Raw genomic sequence first — 23,870 nt, 5'->3', positions numbered from 1 at the left:
ACACACAGGAATTAAATGAGCCTGTCTCATTTCATTCCAGTTAATGTAAGTGAGCTTCCGAAACAGAATTGCTCAGTGACAACACTGTGCTTGCAGCCAGACCAGCTGATGAATTCCTAGCTCTTTGAAGTGCTTTCTTCTCTTATCTCGAACTACACAGGCCTCTAGATAGCCTGAGGAGACCTGAGCCTAAATCCTGGGGAGATTTTGTCTCCCCTCTACAAACACCGTGGCATAAACCCAAGAGCAGACCAGAAACCTGTTGCCAATTTTAAGAGAAGCATGCAGTGTGAGGTTGATTAGAGAAACCAAAAACTCCATCATATATCGTCCTTGTAGCTGACTTTCAATTCACTGGTACACTGTGCAATTTTAATTGAAAATTACTATTGCCTAGAAACTCACATTACCCTAAAGATGTCCTAGTTAGTTCCAGTTGAGATTTTTACATAAAATGAGCATTAAAAACAACGAGAAAGGAAGGAAGAGTATGGTGAGTCATTAGGACAGTGATTAGGACACTTTCCCAGATTTTACTGTATAACCTTTGGAAATTCTCAGATAATTCACTCTGCCATTCTCAGGGGAGCTCTTTTATGATCTTTGGAGGAAAAATATGCCTCAGCATATTTCATGCCTCAGCATGAACTTCCCAATAAACATATCATGGCATATCTTCCAGCTTAAGGTAAAAAAGTAGTCATTTATTTGGAAGTAACGTAGAGATTATATCCCTTATGTTTCCTGTACACATCTTATCTCCCCCTTCCACATGCACTTGAATATCCTGATACATTTTCATTTTAAATAGATGTTGGGAGAAACACAGGCTGAGCGAGCCATATTAGGCCATATTAATATCTCTTCTTCCCTTCACATATCAATGCTGCCAGGCCAGAGTAACCAAAATCAGCCATGTGGCTCCTGTCAGCAGGCAGCATTGGTGCTGAAGACTCCAGGAGCAAACTATATTATTGCCAAGAAACTCACAAGAGCCAGTCAGAATAGCTTAAACACTTGAGAGAGCATAACTATTAAAACCAAGCTAGCTCAAAGACGGTTCCACTCCAGGTACTGTGGTGTTCCCTCAAATAAATTTACAAAGCACAGTAAGAAAATAAGAAAACAAAACACTCACAGATGTAAAACAAAGAGCAGAGGCATTCCTTAAATGACTCATCCCTCTTAGAGAGCTTGAAACTGCTCAATGAATCCAGAGATTCACAGAGCAAGGTCCTAAAGATATAAGATTATTCTAGGCATTTTTCTCATTGCTTGATCAGTACTGTATGTGCTGGTTTTGAGACATTTTCATCATTCTGATGAAAGGCTGAGTGATCTTATATTGTACTTCCTGTGAAGGTACTTCTAGAGTGGTGCTTACCATAGTAACTGAGGACTCCAACTGTGTGAATGCAGAGTATATGGGGAAGAGAACATCTCCCTCAACTAAATTTCAAGATTATAAGGTTAAAATAGTAATTGTTGAGCAACTACATGGATTACGAGATTCAGCATCAATTTATAAAAAAGGATATATTCTATGTAATTTCCTGGTAGCACACTAAAGGCTTAAGAACTTAGGTTCTTGGCAATTCCTTACTTCAGAAAGTCTATCCAAAGAGCATGCATGAATTCTCAAATTCCGATAGAGAGTAATTATCTAAATAATCAGATGCCAATTTTGGAGTCCCACTAATATAATCAAGACATGAAATTGTATCTATAATAAAAGTTCAAAGCCATGAGGTTTCTTTACTCTGTGTCATAGACACACAATTCATAGTGATGAATTGTTATTATAAATTAACAGGATTTATTTCTTTTATCATTAGTTAACTCAAAGATATTGTTAGGCATCTGGATGGCTCAGTGGGTTAAGCAGCTAACTCCTGATTTCAGCTCAGGTCATGATCTCAGGGGCATGAGATCAAGCCCCAAGTGGGGCTCCTTGTGAGCATAGAGTCTGCTTGAGATTCTTTCTCTCCCTCTCCCTTTTCCCCTTCCCTTGTGTGCATGCTCTCTCTCTCTCACTCACTCTCCCTTTCTAAAATGAATAAATAAACAAAATATTAAAAGAAAAAGATATTGTTAAGAATACAAAAATGTTTTTGAACATTGGAATATGCATATAGTAAACAGTTACTATTTGATGGGTACCTACTGTGTACAGGTACTTTACACAAATGGTCTAATTGTGTAGAACCCTCGAGAGAAGCTGTTAGTTTGGGAAACAGGGGTATTTTGTGCACATAAAGTAAATCATGCCTCCAAAGTTACATAGCTTCTTAGTGCCAAAATCAGAAGTTTCTTTTAGTAGCTCTTTTTCCTCTATGCTGCTTTATACTCCTCTATTTCTTTCTCTACCTTTTTTAGCAGCCTCATCTTTTCCTAATTTTATTTCTTTTTGCTCTACTAATCTCTCCTTAGCATACTGTTGAAATTAAACCAAGAAATGTTTTTCTCAAAAATCCCAAGACTGCAGAGGATGCCATCTGCAGTAAAGGGAAACCCACACTTTCCCAGGGCCTTCGGAGATGTTACAATTCTAATATCGTCATGGTAAATCCCACCGGCATTCTCTCCTTGAAGCCTAATTTTAGAACCAGTTTCTCTCTGGTTGACCTTCATCTGAAATAATTCTCCCTGCCAAACCCACTTCCCTTCTTCTTAAATAATGCCTGAGTTTTGAAACCACTATAAACAATAGTAACATTTTATCTTTAAGGCATTAAAGGCAATGCAACTGGCATTTTTAGTATTAATAACAAAATAAGGGATTGTTCTATATTTGTAAGATTCCTTGTAAAACAGCAAGGTAGTTATAATGCTTTATATGGCAAGTTATTAATAATACTTACATCTTGAAAAATTTCACTTGTCATTGAATAGGTTCACACTAATGTGGCTTTCATTTACTGAAAAATTTATAACACTGAGGATTTGTGTTCTTGCAAGTACATTTGTATCTAAACTATATAAGTAAAAACATGTCTAATACTTACTATAAATTTTAAGCCAATCCAACCATAATAATCCCTTCCAGGTGTAAAATTACCTCAAGATGAATAAAAACAAGAATAATTTCTATACATACCTCTAGAGCTTTTCAAAGAACCAAGTACTATCTTGAATAAACCATGGGCTTCATTTTTATTTCCTGATCAGAAACAATTCTCATGTTAATAAACTAAGCCAAATGATTGGCTAATGGGCTCACATTTTTTTTTCAATCTTCTGCTCACCCATCCGCAGTCTTCAGCAATATATGTTACATTAATGTGTGGATCACAAGGAGTAATGGGGTTGGAATAGCATAATGGTTTTATTAACTTATTTAAATCAATCAGTTGATATCTTCCTGACATTCAGAATCCTCATTATCTTCTGTCTGCCTTATGAAATGCTAGAAAAATCAGAAATCTTTTGTGCGACTTGAATTGGGATTTGAAATTGTGTGATTTCTTGTCCTTGGACTTAAAATATACCTGAATAATCCCACTAAGTATTCCTCAGAAAGCATGTAAGAGGAAGGACTATATAACATTTAAGCTCAGAATAGAAAAGTTCAAAATCTCATAAGGAGAAGCTATTTTAAGCTATGTCAAGAACATAATTATGTTATTATTTACTACTACTTAATTAAAGTAATTTGAAAGGTTTATTTTAAAACACTGTAGTTTTAAAAAAACAAAACACTGAAGTTTTTCTAATGCAAATCTTTTCTGATAGTATTGAGTACATAGTAATGGGTGTGTATATAATGTAATATATATATATATATAATGTAATAATATATATATGTATCTAACTTATCCTATGTACTAGAAAAAAAAAATCAAAGGTAGTCATTAAAGTCACAGTATCCTATAAAAGTGTCATTAAGCTTATGGCAACACGCGAGTGTATGATGTGGGAAGTGGTATAGATGCAATAATATTGGCCAAGTGTTAATAATTTTTTAACTTAGATGCTGGGTATAAAAAAGTTGATTAAACTATATGCTCACTTCTGTATGTGTACTATTTTTTATTACAAAATGTTTAAAGCTATGTTGCCAAAATGATCTTACATCCTTCTCCCCTGTAATGTTAAGTATTTGAACCTCCTAGATGATGTTCAGTTAATTTGTATAGTCTTATTTAGCTAAGTTTTTATACATACATGCATAAATGGAAAAACACTTTCTTATTTATTTTTCCTGCCAGCTTTGAAAACCTTAACTAATACATAATTGGCCATTCAATTCTTATATCTATACCAAGTTATTTCTATTTTTATAACAATAGTGTGGATTTTTTTCTGATTACTTTCAAGACTTTAGGCTCAGAATTCAGATAATTTTCTTCTATATTCCCCAGCAGTTCTTCAAAAAATTCTGTTTGCTCTTAATCTGTACTTTACAGTCATAAACTCTACTGGATAAATTTACAACAGGTAAGGCAATGTCACTGAAATATTTTCCCCTTGATATATCATCTTGTTCTAATTGCAGGGCAATGACATGTTTAAGAAAAAGGAATTCCTTGTTCAAGCCAGTTGTCCATTATGGTTCATTACAAAAGACAAAATTTTGTCACCTCAATCAAAACACTCAACTATAATTTTCCTGATGGAACATTATTGGTCTTCTGAAAATTTAAAAAGTATCATATTTCACCATATTCATTTAATATGGTCTTTCCAACCATTACCATATGCCAGTTATTAGTTCTGTTTCACTTCTGCTCAGATCAGGGCATGGCAAGGTAATGTATGTCACCTTGCTCAGGATTTCGGAAAGAATCTTAGTTTGAAAAGCTGATCAAAACTTTCCCCCCAATGGAGAGCACCAAAAGTGAGTGGATTTCTCATAATATCAAGTATTTTCCCCCTGAGTGGCACACAGGACCCAAAAAGCATGAGTAACAGCTGATGCAGCAGCAAAACCAGACTTGGGCTCTGCAGGAACCAGGCCCTCCCTGAAAACCACAGTGGCTTACAGGAGCCTCTGGTGGGAATTTTTAGACAAAAGACCCAAATGGCTTGTAATATCCTCATTATCTTCAAAACAAAGCATGTTGTTAAGGATGCCAGAGGACTCCTTGCTTTCCAGAGACTTTGTGGTACAAAATGTCCCTCTTTCAATCATGCAGTTAGCATGAATCACCATCTTTAAAGACAAAGAAAAATGAAAGGGTGTTACTAAAGCATTTCTGGTAATGTAGTAATTTCTTGAAATATCTAATTCTCTAGATGATTCCATTATTCTGATGTAAAGAATCTTGTGGAAGGTCAGATGACATAATTATAAAGGATGTCCCCAAGAAATAAGTCTTACAATACCTTTCTACGCTATTTATTTATATTACATTTATCACCATGTATTTAGTTCTTAAAATAAATTCTCGTCTATATCAGTTTTTAATTTAGAATGAAACTGCAGATTTTAATGATGTAATTTGTATTTATAAAGTCTTTCCTAGGGCGCCTGGATGGCTCAGTGGTTGAGTGGCTGCTTTTGTCTCAGGTCATGATCCTGGAGTTCTAGGATGGAGCCCCTTATCGGGCTCCCTGCCCAGCAGGAGTCTGCTTCTCCCTCTGCCCCTCACCCAACTCCTCTCTTTCTCTCCCTCCCTCTCCCCCGCCCCCCGTGTCTCTCAAATAAATAAAATCTTTTAAAACAAAGGCTTTCCTGAACATGTAAACATTAAATGTTTCAACCCATTTATTCTTTGTAAGGTAAGTATTATAGTGTCTAATACTGTCAACTGAATAAAAGGCCAACGTCAAAAACTGGATAATAAATAGTTTTTTCATTGCCTTACCAAGGACTATGGCAAAGAGACAATATATCAGATTGCTCTGAAGAACTGCTTTGAAACTTGGTTTACAAGGGATTATATGCCAAAAGGGGGTACGGGTATACATGCTTCCAGGCAGTTTTCCAAATGTGTGTCACAAGGTATAATTTGATCAGTTATAAAAAAAAATAAGGTTCATTGACTTTCACATAGACACATGAAAGAGTCGTAGGTCTTTGCAATACATTATATTTTCTACCATATCTGATTATTCAAAAAAATGCTTGCATGCCTCCACTTAACTGGTTTTCTGGGTCTTCCTGTTTTTGATATCTCCTTAAGGTCACTTGAGAAGATCATAGTTAATCAGTTACCTGCACAATACTAAGGCTTTCAGGGGTATGTATTATAGGCAGGCAGATATTTTGAGAAAAGCAATATATATATATTTTTTTCTGATTATCTGTTGAATAATTTTCTATTTGCCAAACACATAGCCCACTAATTTTACAGTATGGAGATTTATCATCTTTATTTATAGTATACTTAGTACAGGCCATAGCCTAGTTAAAGAATGTATTTGCTTTCTATTTAAGGTTTATGAAATATTTTCCTGTGAATTAAACATGGAATGTGTATTTTGTGCTTCCTGACTCACAAAATCTGTCTTATTTTTAATAGCTTTTAAAGTCATACTATAGAATGACTAGAAGTTAATGTGATAGTTAGGGAGCAAGAATTTCCTTTGCCCCTCAAGGTCCTTCTAGCTGGACTAAGAATCAAATTGACATGGGACAGATTAACAAGAGAAAATCAAATTTAATTTCATACATATGGGTAATCCATACAGATATAGAAATTCCAAAAATAGCCAAGCAAAATGAGGTGCATATATCATTCTTGACCTAAGGAGAAAGAGAAAAAGGTCTAGAATTTTAAAGCAAGGTATTCAATACACAAGAAGATGAAAAAGAGTAAATATTTGGTACACAAATGTTTTCTAGGCCATTCAGAAATAATGGATGCAAGAGAACATTGGTAAGGTCCTCCCTGCCTACCGTACCTAATTTGTAGTTATGTATCATGATAGCTCATTTCCTGGAGCAGGTCCTCTACCTAAATTCTCTTAAGCAGTCAAGGGGTAGGTAAAGAGATGGGTTTTGATTGTTTTTAAGACAAAAGTGATTTTATGCCAAAATGGCCCACCTTGTGCTGGACTGACCACAGCCCCTACGAAACCTAAACCATTGTCTAAAGTACATCCGTTATGTGCAATTAACTTTGTTAAACATCAGTCCCTGATAGCCTTGAAATTATTGACATAATCATCTGTTAATTCTTAGGCATGAACATAAGGAAAAATTAAAAATTATAAATATTATATGCTCATTTTAATTTCTCTCTTTTTAAAAATATTTTTTATTTATTTGAGAGAGAGAGCATAAGCAGAGAGGGGGGCAGAGGGAGAAGGAGAAGCAGATTCCCTACTGAGCAGAGAGCCTGATGTGGGGCTCCATCCCAGGTCCCTGAAATCATGATGTGAGCCCAAGGCAGGCACTTAAGCCATTGAGACATCCAGGGGCTCCTCATTTTAATTTCTCTAATAACATTTATCGACTACTTGAATTGTCCTTGAACCTGACTTTATTTGCTCAATTACTAGAAATATTTATTTAACTTGCATGATAATTACTTAGTGTATAGAGAGTGAACATACCAAATTCATTTTAACAGAAAGTTATTTTCAGAACATTATTTTACTCAAATACCTACAGGTTTATTTGAAGTCAGGCAAGAAAAGAAATTATTTACTTCAATAGCTTAGAAGTAAGTGTTCAACTGCAAACAGACTACTTTGTAAGAGTTCATTAAAGAGAATACTTTCTTTCCGGAAAAAAAAATCTTACAAATGAGATTGTTTTAAGGGAAAAAAAAAAACCACCCTTTTAAAATTATCAATATGATCAAAAGGTTACTGACCACTCCGTATACACCTTAGAGTCATCATAATGACAACACAACTAAAATTTTCTTCTTAAGAAGTGCTTTTTAATCACTATATCCTTTCTTTCTTTCTTTCTTTCTTTCTTTCTTTCTTTCTTTCTTTCTTTCTTTCTTTCTTTTTGTTTCTTTCTTTCTTTCTTTTTTTTTTTTTTTAAAGAGAGAGAGCCCAAGCAGAAGGAGCAGAGCAGGCAGAGGAAGAGAGAGAATAAACTCCCTGCTGAGCAGGGATCTGGACATGGATCCTGGATCCCAGGGTCCCTGAGCTGAAGGCAGACACCTAACCAACTGAGCCACCCAAGTGCCCCCTTAATCACTGCATCCTAAATGACTTTATAGTTTGTATTTTCAGGAAAGCTAAGGAAAAGATAAATGCAATACTTTTTACTCATTTTTTTCAACCGATAACTACTCTCTTCTGACACTGTGCTCACTTCTGCATACGGAGTGCCAAGAAAGGTAGAAAGTCAAATGGAGAACAGAGTATTGTGTTCTATAAAGAGTGAAAAGAAATCAAACAGGTGCAGTAAGGGAAAATAAGAAATAAGAGATAGAAAACTAGAGGACAGAGGTAAGCTAAAGCTAAGGAGGACAGCTAAAGCTTCAGTGGGTAGTATGGACAACTAAAGAATTAGAGAAAGAAACATCCTGGGCAAATTGAACAGTGCAGGCAAAGTTCTGCATTGAAAAGGGGTTTTGAATATTTGAAAAATTGAAAGAGGGCCAGAGTAAAAGAGAGTAAGTGACAGGGAATGGACACAAAATCAGGTTGGAAAAGCAAATGTACTGGAGACCTTAAATTCAACAGTGCTTTGCTGCTGCTGTTTTATTTATTTATTTTTTTATATTTGTGTACCTCTGTCATCATTTTATAAATTAAAAAAAATAGAGAAAAAAAATTAATGATAATGTGCTTTCTCTTTCCAGGCCCTTAGAGCACAAAATCAAGCATCAGGAAGACTTTGACTGGATTCAGGAATCTGTCATCTGTATCAGCAAGTTGATTGCCTGAAACCTGAGTAAATCAGTACCTAACCCATGTCTTATGAAGCTTGGATCATTTTTAAGACTTTCCATATAAGCTCAGAGATGGATGTTTATTTGGTGATTGCTTTCTCCATTTCCAGTTTCTAGTATTTGAATTGCTTCTCTCATTACTCTTTTTATATTGAAAATTTACTAACTTGTGTTTGCTGGATTGGATATTTTTCTGCTGTACTGGAACAATCTGTCTGGGATTTATTAGGTCCTGTTTTCCTTCTGAGAACTAACTGTAATTATCTTCTGCAAAGCCAATTATTACTTTCCATACAATTGTTTTCTTCTAGAAGTCAATTAGGGGGTCAATTCTTATAACATCAAGGGAAAGAGATCCATCAAAAGTGGCGCTGTGGAGGCACAAGAACTGCCTCTCTATCGGCTTCCCGTAACCAACTACACTCTTCCCGTTGCACAGTATCTGTGCTCTGTTATTAAAACATTCTGACTATATCACTTATCAACATACTTATTTCTGCCTAATTTTTAAGCTCCTTAAAAGAATACACAGTTTGATCCACAACTACTTCTCACAGCTTCAAGTATTGCCAGTTCTTACATTCTTTAAACCTTCATCACATTGGATTGTCTGACAGCCTCCACTGCATTTTGTGAGATGAACTAACTGCAAAAGCCCATCCAACTCAGATACCCAAGGGAGGCAGCCGAGAGACATGTTGTGTGGTGCCTGAGACTAGCCTCTTGTGAAATCTTTAAATTCTCAGCGGTCCTATTCTGAAATGTTTGGATTCCAAGGGTCTTGTGTCCAGTCCTGAAAAATGTTTTTTTAGTCATCAACACAGGATCTAATACAGATCTCCAGACCACACAGATCTCTGGGGCTTCAGAAATAGCCAAGATAAATTATGCTATTTCTTATTTTCCTTCACCGGATGTGCTCTATGAAGACAGAGAGTAGCTGGTTCACAACATCAGGTAAAGTGGGCATTGCCAAGTGAACGGAAACCCAGAATACTTAAAAATGATAGCGTATTTTCCTTCCATGGTATAGCCTACTTTCATGTTATGTTAGCCTGTGACTGGCACAGTGGCTTCACAGCGGTTGGGGAACCAGGGTTCTTTCGATCTTGTTACTTTACCATTCTCATTATGTGTAATACATTTAATGATTCAATATGGCTACTTGAGCTCCAGCTATCATCAACATTCATTCCGGTTAGCAGAAGGAGCAAGAGACAAGGAAAGGTGATCTTTCTCCTGGAGGCTATAAGCCCAGCTGAAAGCCAGGAATTATTTTACTTAAAAAAATCATTTTACACAGATATTCCACACTGTGTCTCTCCATCTAGCACAGTATCTAGCACAGTATCTAGCACATAAATATATCCACTGAGTTAATATTCTTTGAATTTATATTCCAGCTGCATTAAGTGTGTTATCTCATTAAAATCTCACACCAATCCTCTGAATCATGCTTTCTTTTAATTGTTTTACAGAGGAAGCAACAGAAGCCCAGAAAACATAAGAGACTTGCCTATAGTCAGGCACTGAAGTAGGATTACAGCCCTAACCTTGAACTTTAGACACCCCGTGTGTCTCAAGAGTAATGACACTTTTTTATAGTTTTATATGGAATCTGCCATGGAAACTGCTTGCATCTGTGTTTGTCTCATTGTTCCTGGATGGAAACTGCTTTTAAGAAACCCATGTATTATGCTTTCTTGCTCCTGCCCTTTTTGGCCTACTAATTTGCCAACCTGGTGCTGCCAACTGCTTCTGCACCTGTACAGTTTTCATATTTAAAAAAAAAAAAACTGAGTGGAGGAGTTAAAATCACATAGAGATGTTTAAATGTTGTTGGTGATGATCCTGGACCTCTACATATAGACCTATGTATGATTCATGCTTAGTCTGCATCAGAATATAGATTGGACATAATTTTTATCTGTGATGTTCATCAAATAACTCCAATGATGTCATAGAAAATCCTGGACTTATAACAGTTACCTAACAGGAACCTACAAAACTGAGATCACCATCTTATATCTGAGGTTATATGACAGAGAATCAAAGTAGGGAAATTGTATCTCTGAGTTTCTATTCTTTCATATAGTTCGTTGAGCCATCTGGCTGCCTTAATTTCCACCCACTACTTGAAATATGTGTTTATAGAAATAAATATGAAACTGCAACTAAAGTAACATGAAAACTGCAAATGCAAAAACATTATACAAATACAAAAGTCTGTATTTTAAAAGCAATTAATAACTCTGTTAACATCAGCTTCAGATGTTATAGTTTATAACCTCACTGAAAATATGTGTTCATGTGTAGATCACTAAGGTAATAAGTTCATTAATACTTAAATTTCTTGCCAGTGAATATAGTACTTGTCTTTCTTAAATGAATAGTTTATATTGTTCTTTGAGTAAAAATTTCATTAAATGAAAAAAAAAAAAGATGGAAGTCAATAAACTAGCATCCCATTTGTACATCTAAGTGTTTTAAAGGAGACTTTCTCTTTTGGAGTAAAGGCTATTCTAGTGGTCATATTCTTTTTTTTTTAAGGTTGAAATTCAGAATGACTCATAAAGTTGAAATATTTTTTGTTTTCTTTAGTTTTGAGAAATTAATCTAATGTCTTAGGTAGCTTCAATTTCTACTAGCATATTTTAGTAGTAGAAGAGAGTTCTGTGCCCTTGTATGGAATCACTGGTAAACATAGTAAGAACATTGATAAATATAATAATGAAAATAAGGGCAGCCTGGGTGGCTCAGCAGTTTAGCACCCCCTTCCGCCCAGGGCCTGATCCTGGAGACCCAGGATTGAGCCCCATGTCGGGCTCCCTGCATGGAGCCTGCTTCTTCCTCTGCCTGTGTCTCTGCCTCTCTCTCTCTCTCTCTCTCTCTCTTTCTTTCTCTCTCTTTCTCTGTTTCTCATGAATAAATAAATAAAATCTTAAAAATAAAATAATGTCAGCCAAGATTGAGCAATATTCTAGATAATAGCACCAAGAAAACACACACAAACTACACACACACACACACACACACACACACACACACAGGCATTCACACATACACTCATACACACACATATATCTGTGCTTTCTTCACAACCATTTACTAATGAAGTAATCTGGGCATTGTTAGTCTTCTACTTGAATAGAAGACTGTATACTTCAATCTACCAATCTTCTAATCTACTGAAAAAAATGAAAGGACCTTGAAAATGTTCTTTTCTTTAGTGAGGTAGAGATGCGTTCTGGATACCACATGACAGCTGCAGACATACTTATGTCTGAATAATACTCGACCACATGCATTTTTGTGGTAGGGTGGTATTATAAAAGGTGAAGAAGTAATAACTCCTTCTCTTAAAAAGTCCATTGTCTACTAGGAAATACAGATACATTAAAATACAAAATAGCAAGCACATTTGGTAATTACTTTCAGTTATCATGAAGAATCATTCATAACATTGATTGAGCACCAAAATGGGCCCCATTTCTATGTAAAGAGATATAGGAGAAATAACATGAAACTAGATACCACGTATGTATATATAGAACTAGTACAGCAAAATCCTAGCAGTGTATTTAAAGAATTCAACACAGTAATTTGAACAAACTTAAACATATTATTTTATTGTAAAACTTCTCAGAATTGCTAATATGCTAATTTACACCATGTAACTCCAATTTTAGTTTAAGTAGTTTCCACTCCCTCTCCTTTAAAAATAATATTTGTTTGTTTGTTTGTTTGTTTGTAGAACTGTTGAGGCTATTGTTCTACAGGGAAACCTGGGGCTATGAAAATAGATTAAGTCCTTTGTCTCCTTAGAAAAGTTCCCATATTCAATATTTTAGATGGGCCAATATTCATTATAACATACTTTATAAAATTTAGTTCATTTATTAAAATTTATAATAGCCCATGGACTATTTTGCCTTAATTACGGAAACTTAAAAACGTTGAGTGCTGATTGACGCTTCTTTTTTCTTTTGAAATTTATTTCCAGACTCCATAACTCTAAAGTTATAGATACTTCAAATCCTTGATAGCCTAAATATAATGAATTCAAGAAACATTAATTGTCATTTGGGAAGAAACAATAAGTTTTCCCTCATAATAACTAAAAGAAATCAAAATAGAAGTATTGGACAAAGTAAAACTTAAAAAAAAAATCTTAGAATAAATACTTTTGCAATGTACCATTATTATTCTTACTTTGTGTTAAGGGCTTTCAAAAAAGTAAATATCCAAATCAAATTAAGAGCATACTTCTGTGTAATGTAACTTAAAGGTAGGTCATAGAAATGTCCCAAACATTTGCATTATGGTGAAATTTTTGAATTTTTAATTAAAATTGGCAAATAAATTTTTCTTCTCCCTGATCTAGAATGACTTCATAAAGTTGATTACCTTATTATTAGAATGTATGGGTCATTCAATTTCATTCAATTAACAATCCTGTAATGTACATGACAGGCCCCACCAGCAAAGAACAATGTGGCTTGAATGTCAATAATGCCAAGGTTGAGAAACCTTGCCATAGACAATGCTAGCTGGATGTATGGCAGGCATTTTAATCACATAATCATAAGGAAACTCATTTTCTTCCCCAAACTCTGTACCCCCTGTTTCTGATAGTACTCTCATCATTCATTAAGATTTAAAACCACAGAGTCAATTATAAGACCTACCTCTCTGTTTCTTTCAATAAAAACCCCTATCAGATCAGATTCCACCACCACAACAGCTCACACATGCATCTTCCATTCTCCCTTTTAGAGAATGCACTGCACACCCATGGACTATGCCATAGCTTTTAAAATTGTTGGTACTTCTTATTTTTCCTCCCCCTCTATTCCCACTTCTTATTTCTTTCTTCCTTCATATTTATGCCTATGTAATCTTCCTAGAATATCATGCAAATTGTCTCACTCATCCATTCATGATTGTTTAATAGTTAAGAATTGTCCAAATTGCAAAAGAGAAAACTTTGATTTTTAATATCCTCTCTCTTCTTTAGTCCTAATTTTGAACACTACTTTGTCTGTGATACTCACCTCAAACTAATAATCTATGTAAGTGACTATACCTCCAATGCAATTTTCCTCAGATGTTTCTCTACCTGTATTTCTAATCCATTTGTAATTTCCAAATAGCAAAATTTTCCTGACATTCAAAAGTCATCACTCAATTGACATAGATGGAAGACATTTCTTTCTACACAACACTTTTGTAATACATTCTCCTTTATGTTATGTATATAATAGCATTATTCATTTCTTATGTTCCTTTCTAGACCATAAGCTTCTCAGGGGCTGGCATATATTTTAATTATTTTTTATTTTGACAGAAACTATAGATTCATGTGAAATTTTGAGAAATAATACAGAATGGTCTCACTTATCCTTATAGAGTTTTGTGAATTATAGCACTTTGTAAAACTTCAGTACAACATAATCAATATGTTGACATTGATACAATATACTGATCTACTCAGATGGCCCCATTTTTGTTTTATTTACCTGTATGTGTGTGCATGTGTATATTTAATTCTGTAAATTTTATTAAATGTGCAGTTGTTAATTCATTACTATAATCAAGATGCAGAACTGTGCATCACCAAAAGAATTCCTGATGTGGTCTGTTAATACTGAACTTCCCTTATCATCTGCCCTCCTCTCTCTATCCATCTATTCATTCCCTGCAGGAGTGCTGACAATACTGACTCCATCTTTGGCCTTCCATCTTGTTCATGTTTGCCCAGTGAGCTCTTGGAGCTAAGTGTCCAGGCCTTGGGTATTAATATGCATACCCTGGAAATGCCTGCCAAGGTTGCGATGTGGGGAGACATGTTTTCATGTTCCATGAATTTGTTAAAGATAATGAAGTCTTTCCCCTTCCTAATGCAAAGATGGTGCCACAAGATCTAATTAAATGCAAGCTGCCAATTAAGTGCAGGCAAACATTTTGAATATGGGAACACTTTGATTTCATTACAATGCCACTTGCTCTATAAAATCTGTGGACAAAGGCCTGGACTTTGTGGAAAATAAGTATGCAGCTGCCATGGATCATCCTCCACCAGATCACCCTATGTCAGTAAGTTACTCTGAATAAAACTCTGTATAAATTAGAAGCAGTGTCCTGATTCCTTTTCTGGTCTCCTAGTGCCTTCTCAGTTGGGGGGATACTTACTCTTCCATCCTCTACCTTCTAAGACTCCCCCCCGCCAAACACACACATGCACTCTTGCCCCTAATCTCTGGCAATCACTAATAGTTTTTCATTTCTATAATTTTGCCTTTTCAATGTCATTAGGTTGAAGTGTAGAGTATTATAGCCTTTTGTGATGGGCTTTTTCACTTTGTATACTTCCTTAATTATTAAGTGTATAATTAGGGCAGTCCTTTTTATTGCTGATTGGTATTTCATGGTATGGATGAAGCAGTTTATTCATTCATTAAAAGACATCTGAGTTGTTCTGTTTTTGGCAATCATAAATAAAGTTGTGAACATTCATGTACAGATATTGTATGATTATAAGTAACCATATCTCAGGAATAAATACCCAAGAGAACAGTTACTGGATTATATGGAAATTACATGTATACTTATTTAGGAAACTGCAAAACTGATTTCCAGAACGGCTGTACCATTTTATATTCCCACCACAAATGTACCACTCAAAAAATTAATTTTTATAAGGTTTAATTTATCAATTTTTCCTTTAATCAGTCTTATCTTTGGTGTCAAGTCTAAAAACAATTGGCCCATACCAACATTCTGAAGATAATCTCCTTTGTGAGTTTTTCTAAGTTTTATAGTTTTGGGCTTTACCTTGAAATTTATTTAGGCTGCCGCTGCTGCCACCACTCCTATTGCCACCGCCACCTGCGCTGCACCCATGCCACCCTACACCACCATCTACTTCCCTGTTTGAGGGCACTGTGAGGCCATGCGCATGCTGCTGGCTGACCAGGGCCAGAGCTGGAAGAAGGAGGTGGTGACCATGGAGACAGGGATGAAGGACTCACTCAAGGCCTCCTGTCTGTATGGGCAGCTCCCCAAGTTCCAGGACAGAGACCTCACCCTGTACCAGTCCAATGCCATCCTAGGACACCTGGGCCACTCCCTTGGGCTCTACAGGAAGGACCAGCAGGAGGCGGCCTTGCTGGATGTAGTGAACGATGTTGTAGAGGATCTCCGCTGCAAATACATCCTCCTCATCTACACTAACTACGAGGCAGGAAAGGAGGAGTATGTGAAGGCACTATCAGGTTACCTGAAGCCATTTGAAACGCTGCTGTCTCAGAATGAGGGGGGCCAGACCTTCATCGTGGATAACCAGATCTCCTTCGTGGACTACAACCTGCTGGACTTGCTGCTGATTCACCAGGTCCTGGCCCCAGCTGCCTGGACTCCTTCCCTCTGCTCTCAGCCTATGTGGTGTGCCTCAGCACCAGACCCAAGCTCAAGGCATTCCTAGTGTCCCCGGAGCATCAATGGCAACGGGAAGCAGTGAGAGCTTGTGGAGCCCTGGGCGGGAAGCTGGGGGGCTGCCTGATTTCCTTTCTCCTTGACCAATAAAATTCTCAAATGAGAAAAATAAAATAAGTAAATAAATAAATAAATAAATTTATGATCTATTTCAACTTAATTTATGGCATAGTATATGAGGTTTAGGTTCAGGTTTTTTTTTTTTTTAATTTATGAGTGCTGTATTGTCCAATTGCTTCATTAAGTCCATTTAAAAGTTTAATAAGTCAATCAGAGAAGGACAAACATTATATGTTCTCATTCATTTGGGGAATATAAATAATAGTGAAAGGGAATAGAAGAGAAGGGAGAAGAAATGGGTAGGAAATATCAGAAAGGGAGACAGAACATAAAGATTCTTAACTCTGGGAAACGAACTATGGGTGGTGGAAGGGGAGGAGGGCAAGGAGGTGGGGGTGAATGGGTGACGGGCGCTGAGGGGGGCACTTGACGGGATGAGCACTGGGTGTTATTCTGTATGTTGGCAAATTGAACACCAATAAAAAATAAATTTATTATTAATAAAAAATTTAAAAAAATAAAAGTTTATCCTTCCTCCAAATAATTGCTTTTGCATCTTTTTAAAATCAGTTGGGCATGTTTCTGTGGGTTTGTTTCTGGGTTCTCTGTTGTGTTTCATTGATGTATGTCTCTACCATTCCAACAATACTATACTTTAATGCTATACTTAATAGTAAGCCTTGATATTGTGTAGAGTGATTCTTCTTTTTTCAACATTGATTGAGTGATGCCAGAACCTATGCTTTCCCTTTCCATATAACCTTTGGAATAAGCTTGCCTATATTTACAAAAAACTTTGTGTGGATTTTGATAGCAATTACATTAACTCTGTGGATCAGTTTGGGGAGAACTGACATCTTTCTGTTGGACTTTTTGAACCATGAGCATAGCATATCTCTCCATTTATTTAGGTTTCCTTCGATTATTTTCATCATTTTTTAAGATTTATATTTTATAATATGTATTTATATTTTAATCCTACAGACCCTGGATATGCTTTATTAAGTTTAAACATAAATATTTCATTTTAGGGAACAATTATAAATGGTGTTGTGTTTTCAGTTTTGGTTCTCACAGTGTTACTGTTATATAGAAGTGAACCTGATAATTACATATTGATTTGTATCCTGCAACCTGTTTAACTCATGTATTAGTTCTAGGCGTTTCTATAAATCCCTTGGATTTCAAATGTAAACAATCACGCCATCTGCAGATAGGGACATTTTGTTTTTGGTTTCTAATCTATTTGTCTTTCATGTTTTTTTCTTGACTTGTTACAGTGGGTAGAACTTTTAGGACTATGTCAAATAAGAATAAGAATCCGCATTTTGCTTTGTTCTTTTTTTTCAAATTCAAGTGAGTTAATATACAGTGTATTATTAATTTCGGAGTAGAATATAATGATTCATCAGTCTCATACAGCACCCAGTGCTCATTACATCAAGTGCCCTCCTTAATGCCCATCACCCAGTTACCCCATGCCCCATTCACCTCCCCTCCAGCAACTCTGTTCTCTCTAGTTAAGACTTTCTTATGATTTGCCTCCTTCTCTGTTTTAATCCTATTTTATTTTTACTTCCCTTCCCCTATGTTCATCAGTTTTGTTTCTCAAATTCTGCATATGAGTGAAATCATACAGTATTTGTATTCAGCTTTTTACCATTAAGTATAAAGATTCTTAGGAAATATTCCTTATCAAGTTGAGGTAGTTCTTTTTATCCTTAGCTTGCAGCATTCTTTTATCATGAGTAAACTTTGGATTTGGCAAATATTTCCCTTTATCAATTTATATGATCATATGATTTTTCCAGTTTAGCTTGATACATGGTAAATTACATTGACCTTTAAATGTTAAGCTAGTCTTGCTTGCATACCTGCAATAAATTCTACTTGATCAAGGTGGATATGTCCTTCTATACTTTGCTGGATTTGTTTTTATTTTGTTGGCGATTTTTGTGGCTAAGTTTATGAGGGATATTAGGTTGGTTTCCTCTCTATCACTCCTTCTTTCTTCCTTCTCTCTCTCTCAATCTTTCTTTTTCTTTATTTTATATTGCCTTTGTCTGATTTTTCTATAAGGATAAATATAAGCTCATGAAATGAGTTCAGATATGTTCTCTTCTCTTCTATTTTATGGAAAAGATTGTATAGAGTCAGTGTTAATTCTGTTATAAATATTTAGTAGACTTAATGAAGTAATCTGGGCTCAGAGGTTGGGGTTTTTTTTTCAGTGTTTTCATTAGAAACTCAATTTCTTTCTTTTTTTTTTGAAACTCAATTTCTTTAATGATTATTAAAAATTATTTAAGGGATTCCTGGGTGGCTCAGCCACTGAGCGTCTGCCTTAGGCTTGGGGCATGATCCTGGAGTCCGGGGATGGAGTCCCACATTAGGCTTCCTGCATGGAGCCTACTTCTCCCTCAGCCTGTCTCTGCCTCTCTCTCTGTGTCTCTCATGAATAAATAAATAAAATCTTAAAAAATTTAAATTATCTATTTCATCTTGCTTGAGTATTAGTAGTTTATGAATTTTGAAATATTGGCCCATTTTTTTTATAAGTTGTTGAATTTATTAGCCTAAAGTTATCCCTACTATTAACTTTCAATATTCTTTTGTAGACCAGTATCTCTAGTGAAATCTTGTTATAATTCCTGATATTGATGATTTGTGTCTTCTTTCTTTTTATTTTTGTCTGCCTTGCTAGGATGCTAATGAATCTTACTAATATTTTTTCAGTTTTTGTTTATTTGATTTTTCCTCCTGATTTCCTATTTTCAATTTCATCAATTTCTGTTGTTATCTTTTTCCTTCCTTTATTCTGCTTGCTTTGGGTTTACTCTGCTTTTACTTTCCCTATTTCTTTCTTTTTTTTTTCTTTTAAGATTTTATTTATTTATTTATTTTCTCATGAGACACACACACAGAGAGAGAGAGAGGCAGAGACACAGGTAGAGGGAGAAGCAGGCTCCATGCAGGGAGCCTGATGTGGGACTTGATCTCCGGTCTCCAGGATCACACCCTGGACTGAAGGCAGCGCTAAAACACTGAGCCACCCGGGCTACCCACTTTCCTTATTTCTTAAAGGAGGAACTTACTATAATTGATTTAAGACCCTTTCCTTTTTTCAATGTAAGGATTTTGTTCCATAAATTTTCTCTTTAGCACGGCTTTAGTTATATCCCACATAGAAACAATATTTTCATTTTCATTTAGTTCTATATATTTTTATTTCCTTGAGAGTTTTTCTGAAGTTAGAAGTTTATGATTTAATTTCCATGCATTTAGGTATGCACCTGTTGTCTTGCAAATCATGCACTGATTGATATATTTACATAGTTTGTGTGAAATCAATTCTTTTAAGCTTTTCAGGTTTTTTATTGCTCCAGATATGGTCTTTTTTAGTGAAAGTTCCATGTCACCTTGAGAAAAATATGTATATTTCATTTTTGTTGAATGGTGTTTCTACATATGTTAATTAGATCCTTTTGGTGGATTGCCTTCTTTAGATCTTCTATAACACTGCTGATTTTCTGTTTAATAGTTCTATAGTTTGTTAGAGTTAGGGTGTTGAAATACTTAAATAAAATTGTGGGCTTATTTATGTCTTCTTTCAGCTCTATCAGCTATCAGTTTGCATTCTACATTTTAAAGATTTGGTGTTGTGTATAAATTTAAGATCACTATGTCTTCCTACTGGATCAGGTATTTTATTTTTTATTATGTACCATTTTGTCAGTACTAATTGGTTTTCCTTTGAGTTCTACATTATCAGAAAATAATATAGCCATCCCCCTTTATTTTATTAATATTTATTTGGCATTATTTTCCATCATTTAATTTTCAGTCTACATATGCTGTTGAATTTGAAGTGATTTTTTTTTTTGTAAAAAACACAGAGCTAGACCTTGACCTTTTGTCTTTTTTTTTTCCTTTTTTAATTCAGTCTGCTGATCTCTATTTTTCAATTGGCATATTTAGACCATTTATACTAAGGTAATGATTTATTACCCTTAAGAATATCATTTTAAAATTTGGGTTTTTTTTTTTCTTTCCTTTGTTTCTGGATCTTCCATTTCATTTCTTTTTTTCTTTTGTTTAGTTTCAAATTTTTATTTAAATTCTAGTTAGTGAACATATAGTGTGACATTAGTTTAAGAAGTAGAAATTAGTGATTCATCACTTACCTATAGTACCCATACTCATCACAACAAGTACCCTTCCTAATACCCATTGCTGATTTAACCCACCTTCCCACAATCAACCCTTAGTTTGTTCTTTATGGTTAAGAGTCTCTTATAGTTTGCTTGCCTCTCTTTTCTTCCCCTTCCTTCCCTTATGTTCACTTGTTTTCTTTCTTAAATTCCACATATGAGTGAAATCATACAGTGTTTATCTTTCTTTGCCTTACTTAATTCATTTAGTATAATACACTCCAGCTTCATTCACATCATTGCAAATGGCAAGTTTCATTCTTTTAGATGGCTGAGTAATATTCCTTTGTATATGTGTTTGCATATAAAGATGATAGATAATAGCTAGCTAGCTAGAGATAGAGATATATACCATATCTTCTTTATCCATTCATCAATCAATGGACATTTGAACTCTTTCCATAATTTAGCTATTATTGCACTGTTATAAACATCAGAGTGTTTACCCAAAGGATATTTACCCAAACGATACAAAATACTGATTCATTTTGCTTTTCTTACCTTGTTATAGGTTACTTGAATATTTTTTGGAATTCCATCATGTTTTACTTATAGTATCTTTGAGTGTGCCTCTTGTATACATTTTTAATGGTTTCTATGTGTATTACAATATACACATGTAGATTGACATAGTATTGGTATAATATTTTACCACTTCAAATGACTGTAGATATCTTACTTGCGATCTGATCCCAATTTTAAACATCGTTGTCCTAAGTATCAGAAATTGCTATATTTTTGTTGGAATTATCAAATAAGATTTACAACACTTATGAGAAAAATGAGAGTCTATTGTATGTATTTATATCTCTGCTATGTTATCAGCAGCACTCCCAGGCGATCTCTTGGTATTGTTGAGAGAGTATATCTCTCTCAACAAGAGAGATACACCAGAGTGTATCTCTGGTGTTGTTGAGAGAGTAATCCCAAGAGATTGAGGGCAGAAACGAGCCTATCTGGGTTGCCTTCCCTTGCTAAACTGGAAGTCAGGAAAGTTGGGCCTAGAAGGCACTCTGGTGCTCAGTTCCTCCTCCAGGCTATGGTACCTAACCATTCTTATCTTCCTCTTTATACAATTTAAAAATCTCACTTGGTTGCCTTTTACATTATTTCCAGGATTTATAGTTTCTACTTTGTAAGGAAGAGTTGAGAAAATCATATCTAGGCCATATTGCCTAGGTCAGAAGTTTGACACACTATTTGGAAACCAGCATGGCACCATCATAAAATACCAGGAATGTATTTATGAAGTAAACACATGAAGAAAGCCAAACTACAATTTATTGATGTCAAACCACAAGTATTTCTTGATGATAAATTTTTGTTTTGTTAAAATTGGTATTGTGGCTAAGGAAAAAAATAGATCTCTAGTCTACTGGTTTGTTTGCTTGTTTTCACATCCCTTAATGGATCTAACTATTGGCCATTCATCATGGGTATGCCTGAGTTAACTTATTTGATCCATTGCTGCCCTGTTACCAATCACAAGAACTAAGATACATCTTACAAGGGCTTGATCAAGATAAAACATCCTGGCAACTACTAAGTTGAATGTTGTATTTGTTCCTAGGATTATAAAATCAGAAATATGGTCATGGATCCAAAGTCTGTAACACAAGAGAGTGATGACAAGCAAAACTATCCTGGGTAGATTCAAATCATGGGCACAAACATTACTCAGAAGGTCAGATGCTGAAAAGGTCAGGAACATGTTGAAAAATTGAATCATCCAATCCATGAGAAGTGTTTCATAGAGAGACCATATGTCTATTTAATTTCAACTGAGCACCTGGGACAGCAACAATTCCACACAGATCATCTTATACCTGGAACATATTTCAAATCTATAAATTAGGTTCTGATAGCAAAATATCAATAAAATAATATTAATAATTAAATTGAAGGGACATGTTTCCAAATATTTCTCTCCTTTCAACTCCTTTGTTTTATGTTCACTAGCATAAAACATCAGCTCTTTCAATTTATCACCAAGTGAAACATTGCTAAGTAGTCTTGCATATTTATAGTCTCACATTGCAAAATTGCCAACCTACAGTGTTTTATTTGTGTGTACTTTATATATTTTTAATTTACCCATAGTAGTTAAATGATTTTCACAATTGATAATATAAAATATAATCAAACTAAAATTACAAATAATTTCAAGCTCGCTATGAAGAAGATATTGAATTGTCTTAATAAGCATTTCATCCTAGCATTTGGGATGTTTTTGTTGTAAAACCAAAGGTATCCTATGGTAGACAATATTACTTTCCACTCTAGGAACTATAGTTTCCACCTTAAAGAGGATAAATAAAAAGATTATGTAGGCATATGCAGTCAGTCTTGAAACTATCATATTATTCAGTGGTTTGTATGACAATCCTTAAATGTTACCTTATATTAGTGTATTCATTTGGCTACTAAAATTGAGTATATCAATTAGACACCTTTTACAGTATGCAAAATTACATGTTATTCATCATTAAATGATTTAGCAAATCCATTAGATTCTAATTATACTTTAATTGTACTCAGTAGCAGGTAAAGTGTGTGGCTTTCATTCTTCCATTGCAAGAAACTACATTAAAATCTTGCTGAAAAGGCACTCTCTTTGCATTTAACTCGTGTTTCAATAAAAATGTTGACTAGATATAACAAATAAATTGTCTAATGGGAAGGATATTTTTGACTAACAAGATTAAAAGAGGCTGAATTTAGCAAGTAGTACATACATAATATAATGAGGCATTACACATGGTCTTTCCTATCTGGCTTAATTGGTTCAAGCACTCACTACAGGCTGATTTCTCAATCTGGGAAAAGTAATTCTGTTCTCATTACTAGAATAATACCCACTCAATAAACATTTTCCTGAGTCTCTTTTATTGCTTCACCAATTTGGGGGGGAAAGGAAAGTATCTTTGTAGAATCCCAGCTCTTTGAAAAATAACTCCCCTGAAAATTGCTCCCCAAGATAGAAAAAGCATCACTCTATTCAGAGATTGCATTTTTACCTACAAAAGTTTTCAAGACGCAAATCTCTCAAATAAGATTTTGTTTGTTAAACTGTGAGGTTTATTTTGTCTTTGTAACCACTAGCAGACCCATGTGGACAGAAGAATCCTTAGCTGAAAACCTTTCCACAAAAGTTATTCCAGACTGATCAGCTGCTCTGATCACAGTTACTAGTTTAAAAATGTGCAGGTACTTTTTAATAATATACAAAATGTTTCTCTTCATTATGGTATTTCAAATTAGACCCACAAAATATACATTTAAAACTGAAAACAAAAAAATCTAT

At 34.9% G+C, this 23,870-nt stretch overlaps 1 protein-coding gene across 1 annotated transcript; it reads left to right on the top strand.

Moving 5' to 3' along the window:
* Window positions 1-15,753: 15,753 nt before the first annotated feature.
* Window positions 15,754-16,284, top strand: LOC121492960 (glutathione S-transferase P-like). Its single transcript, XM_041758322.1, has one exon. It carries the CDS (start codon window positions 15,754-15,756, stop codon window positions 16,282-16,284), a length of 531 nt encoding a protein of 176 aa, XP_041614256.1.
* Window positions 16,285-23,870: the final 7,586 nt, after the last annotated feature.

This window comes from Vulpes lagopus, chromosome 6, assembly GCF_018345385.1.
Source record: "Vulpes lagopus strain Blue_001 chromosome 6, ASM1834538v1, whole genome shotgun sequence".
Lineage (NCBI taxonomy): Eukaryota > Metazoa > Chordata > Mammalia > Carnivora > Canidae > Vulpes > Vulpes lagopus.
The sequence above is the reverse complement of the archived record's forward strand: the minus strand, read 5'-3'. Positions and strand labels throughout refer to the sequence as shown.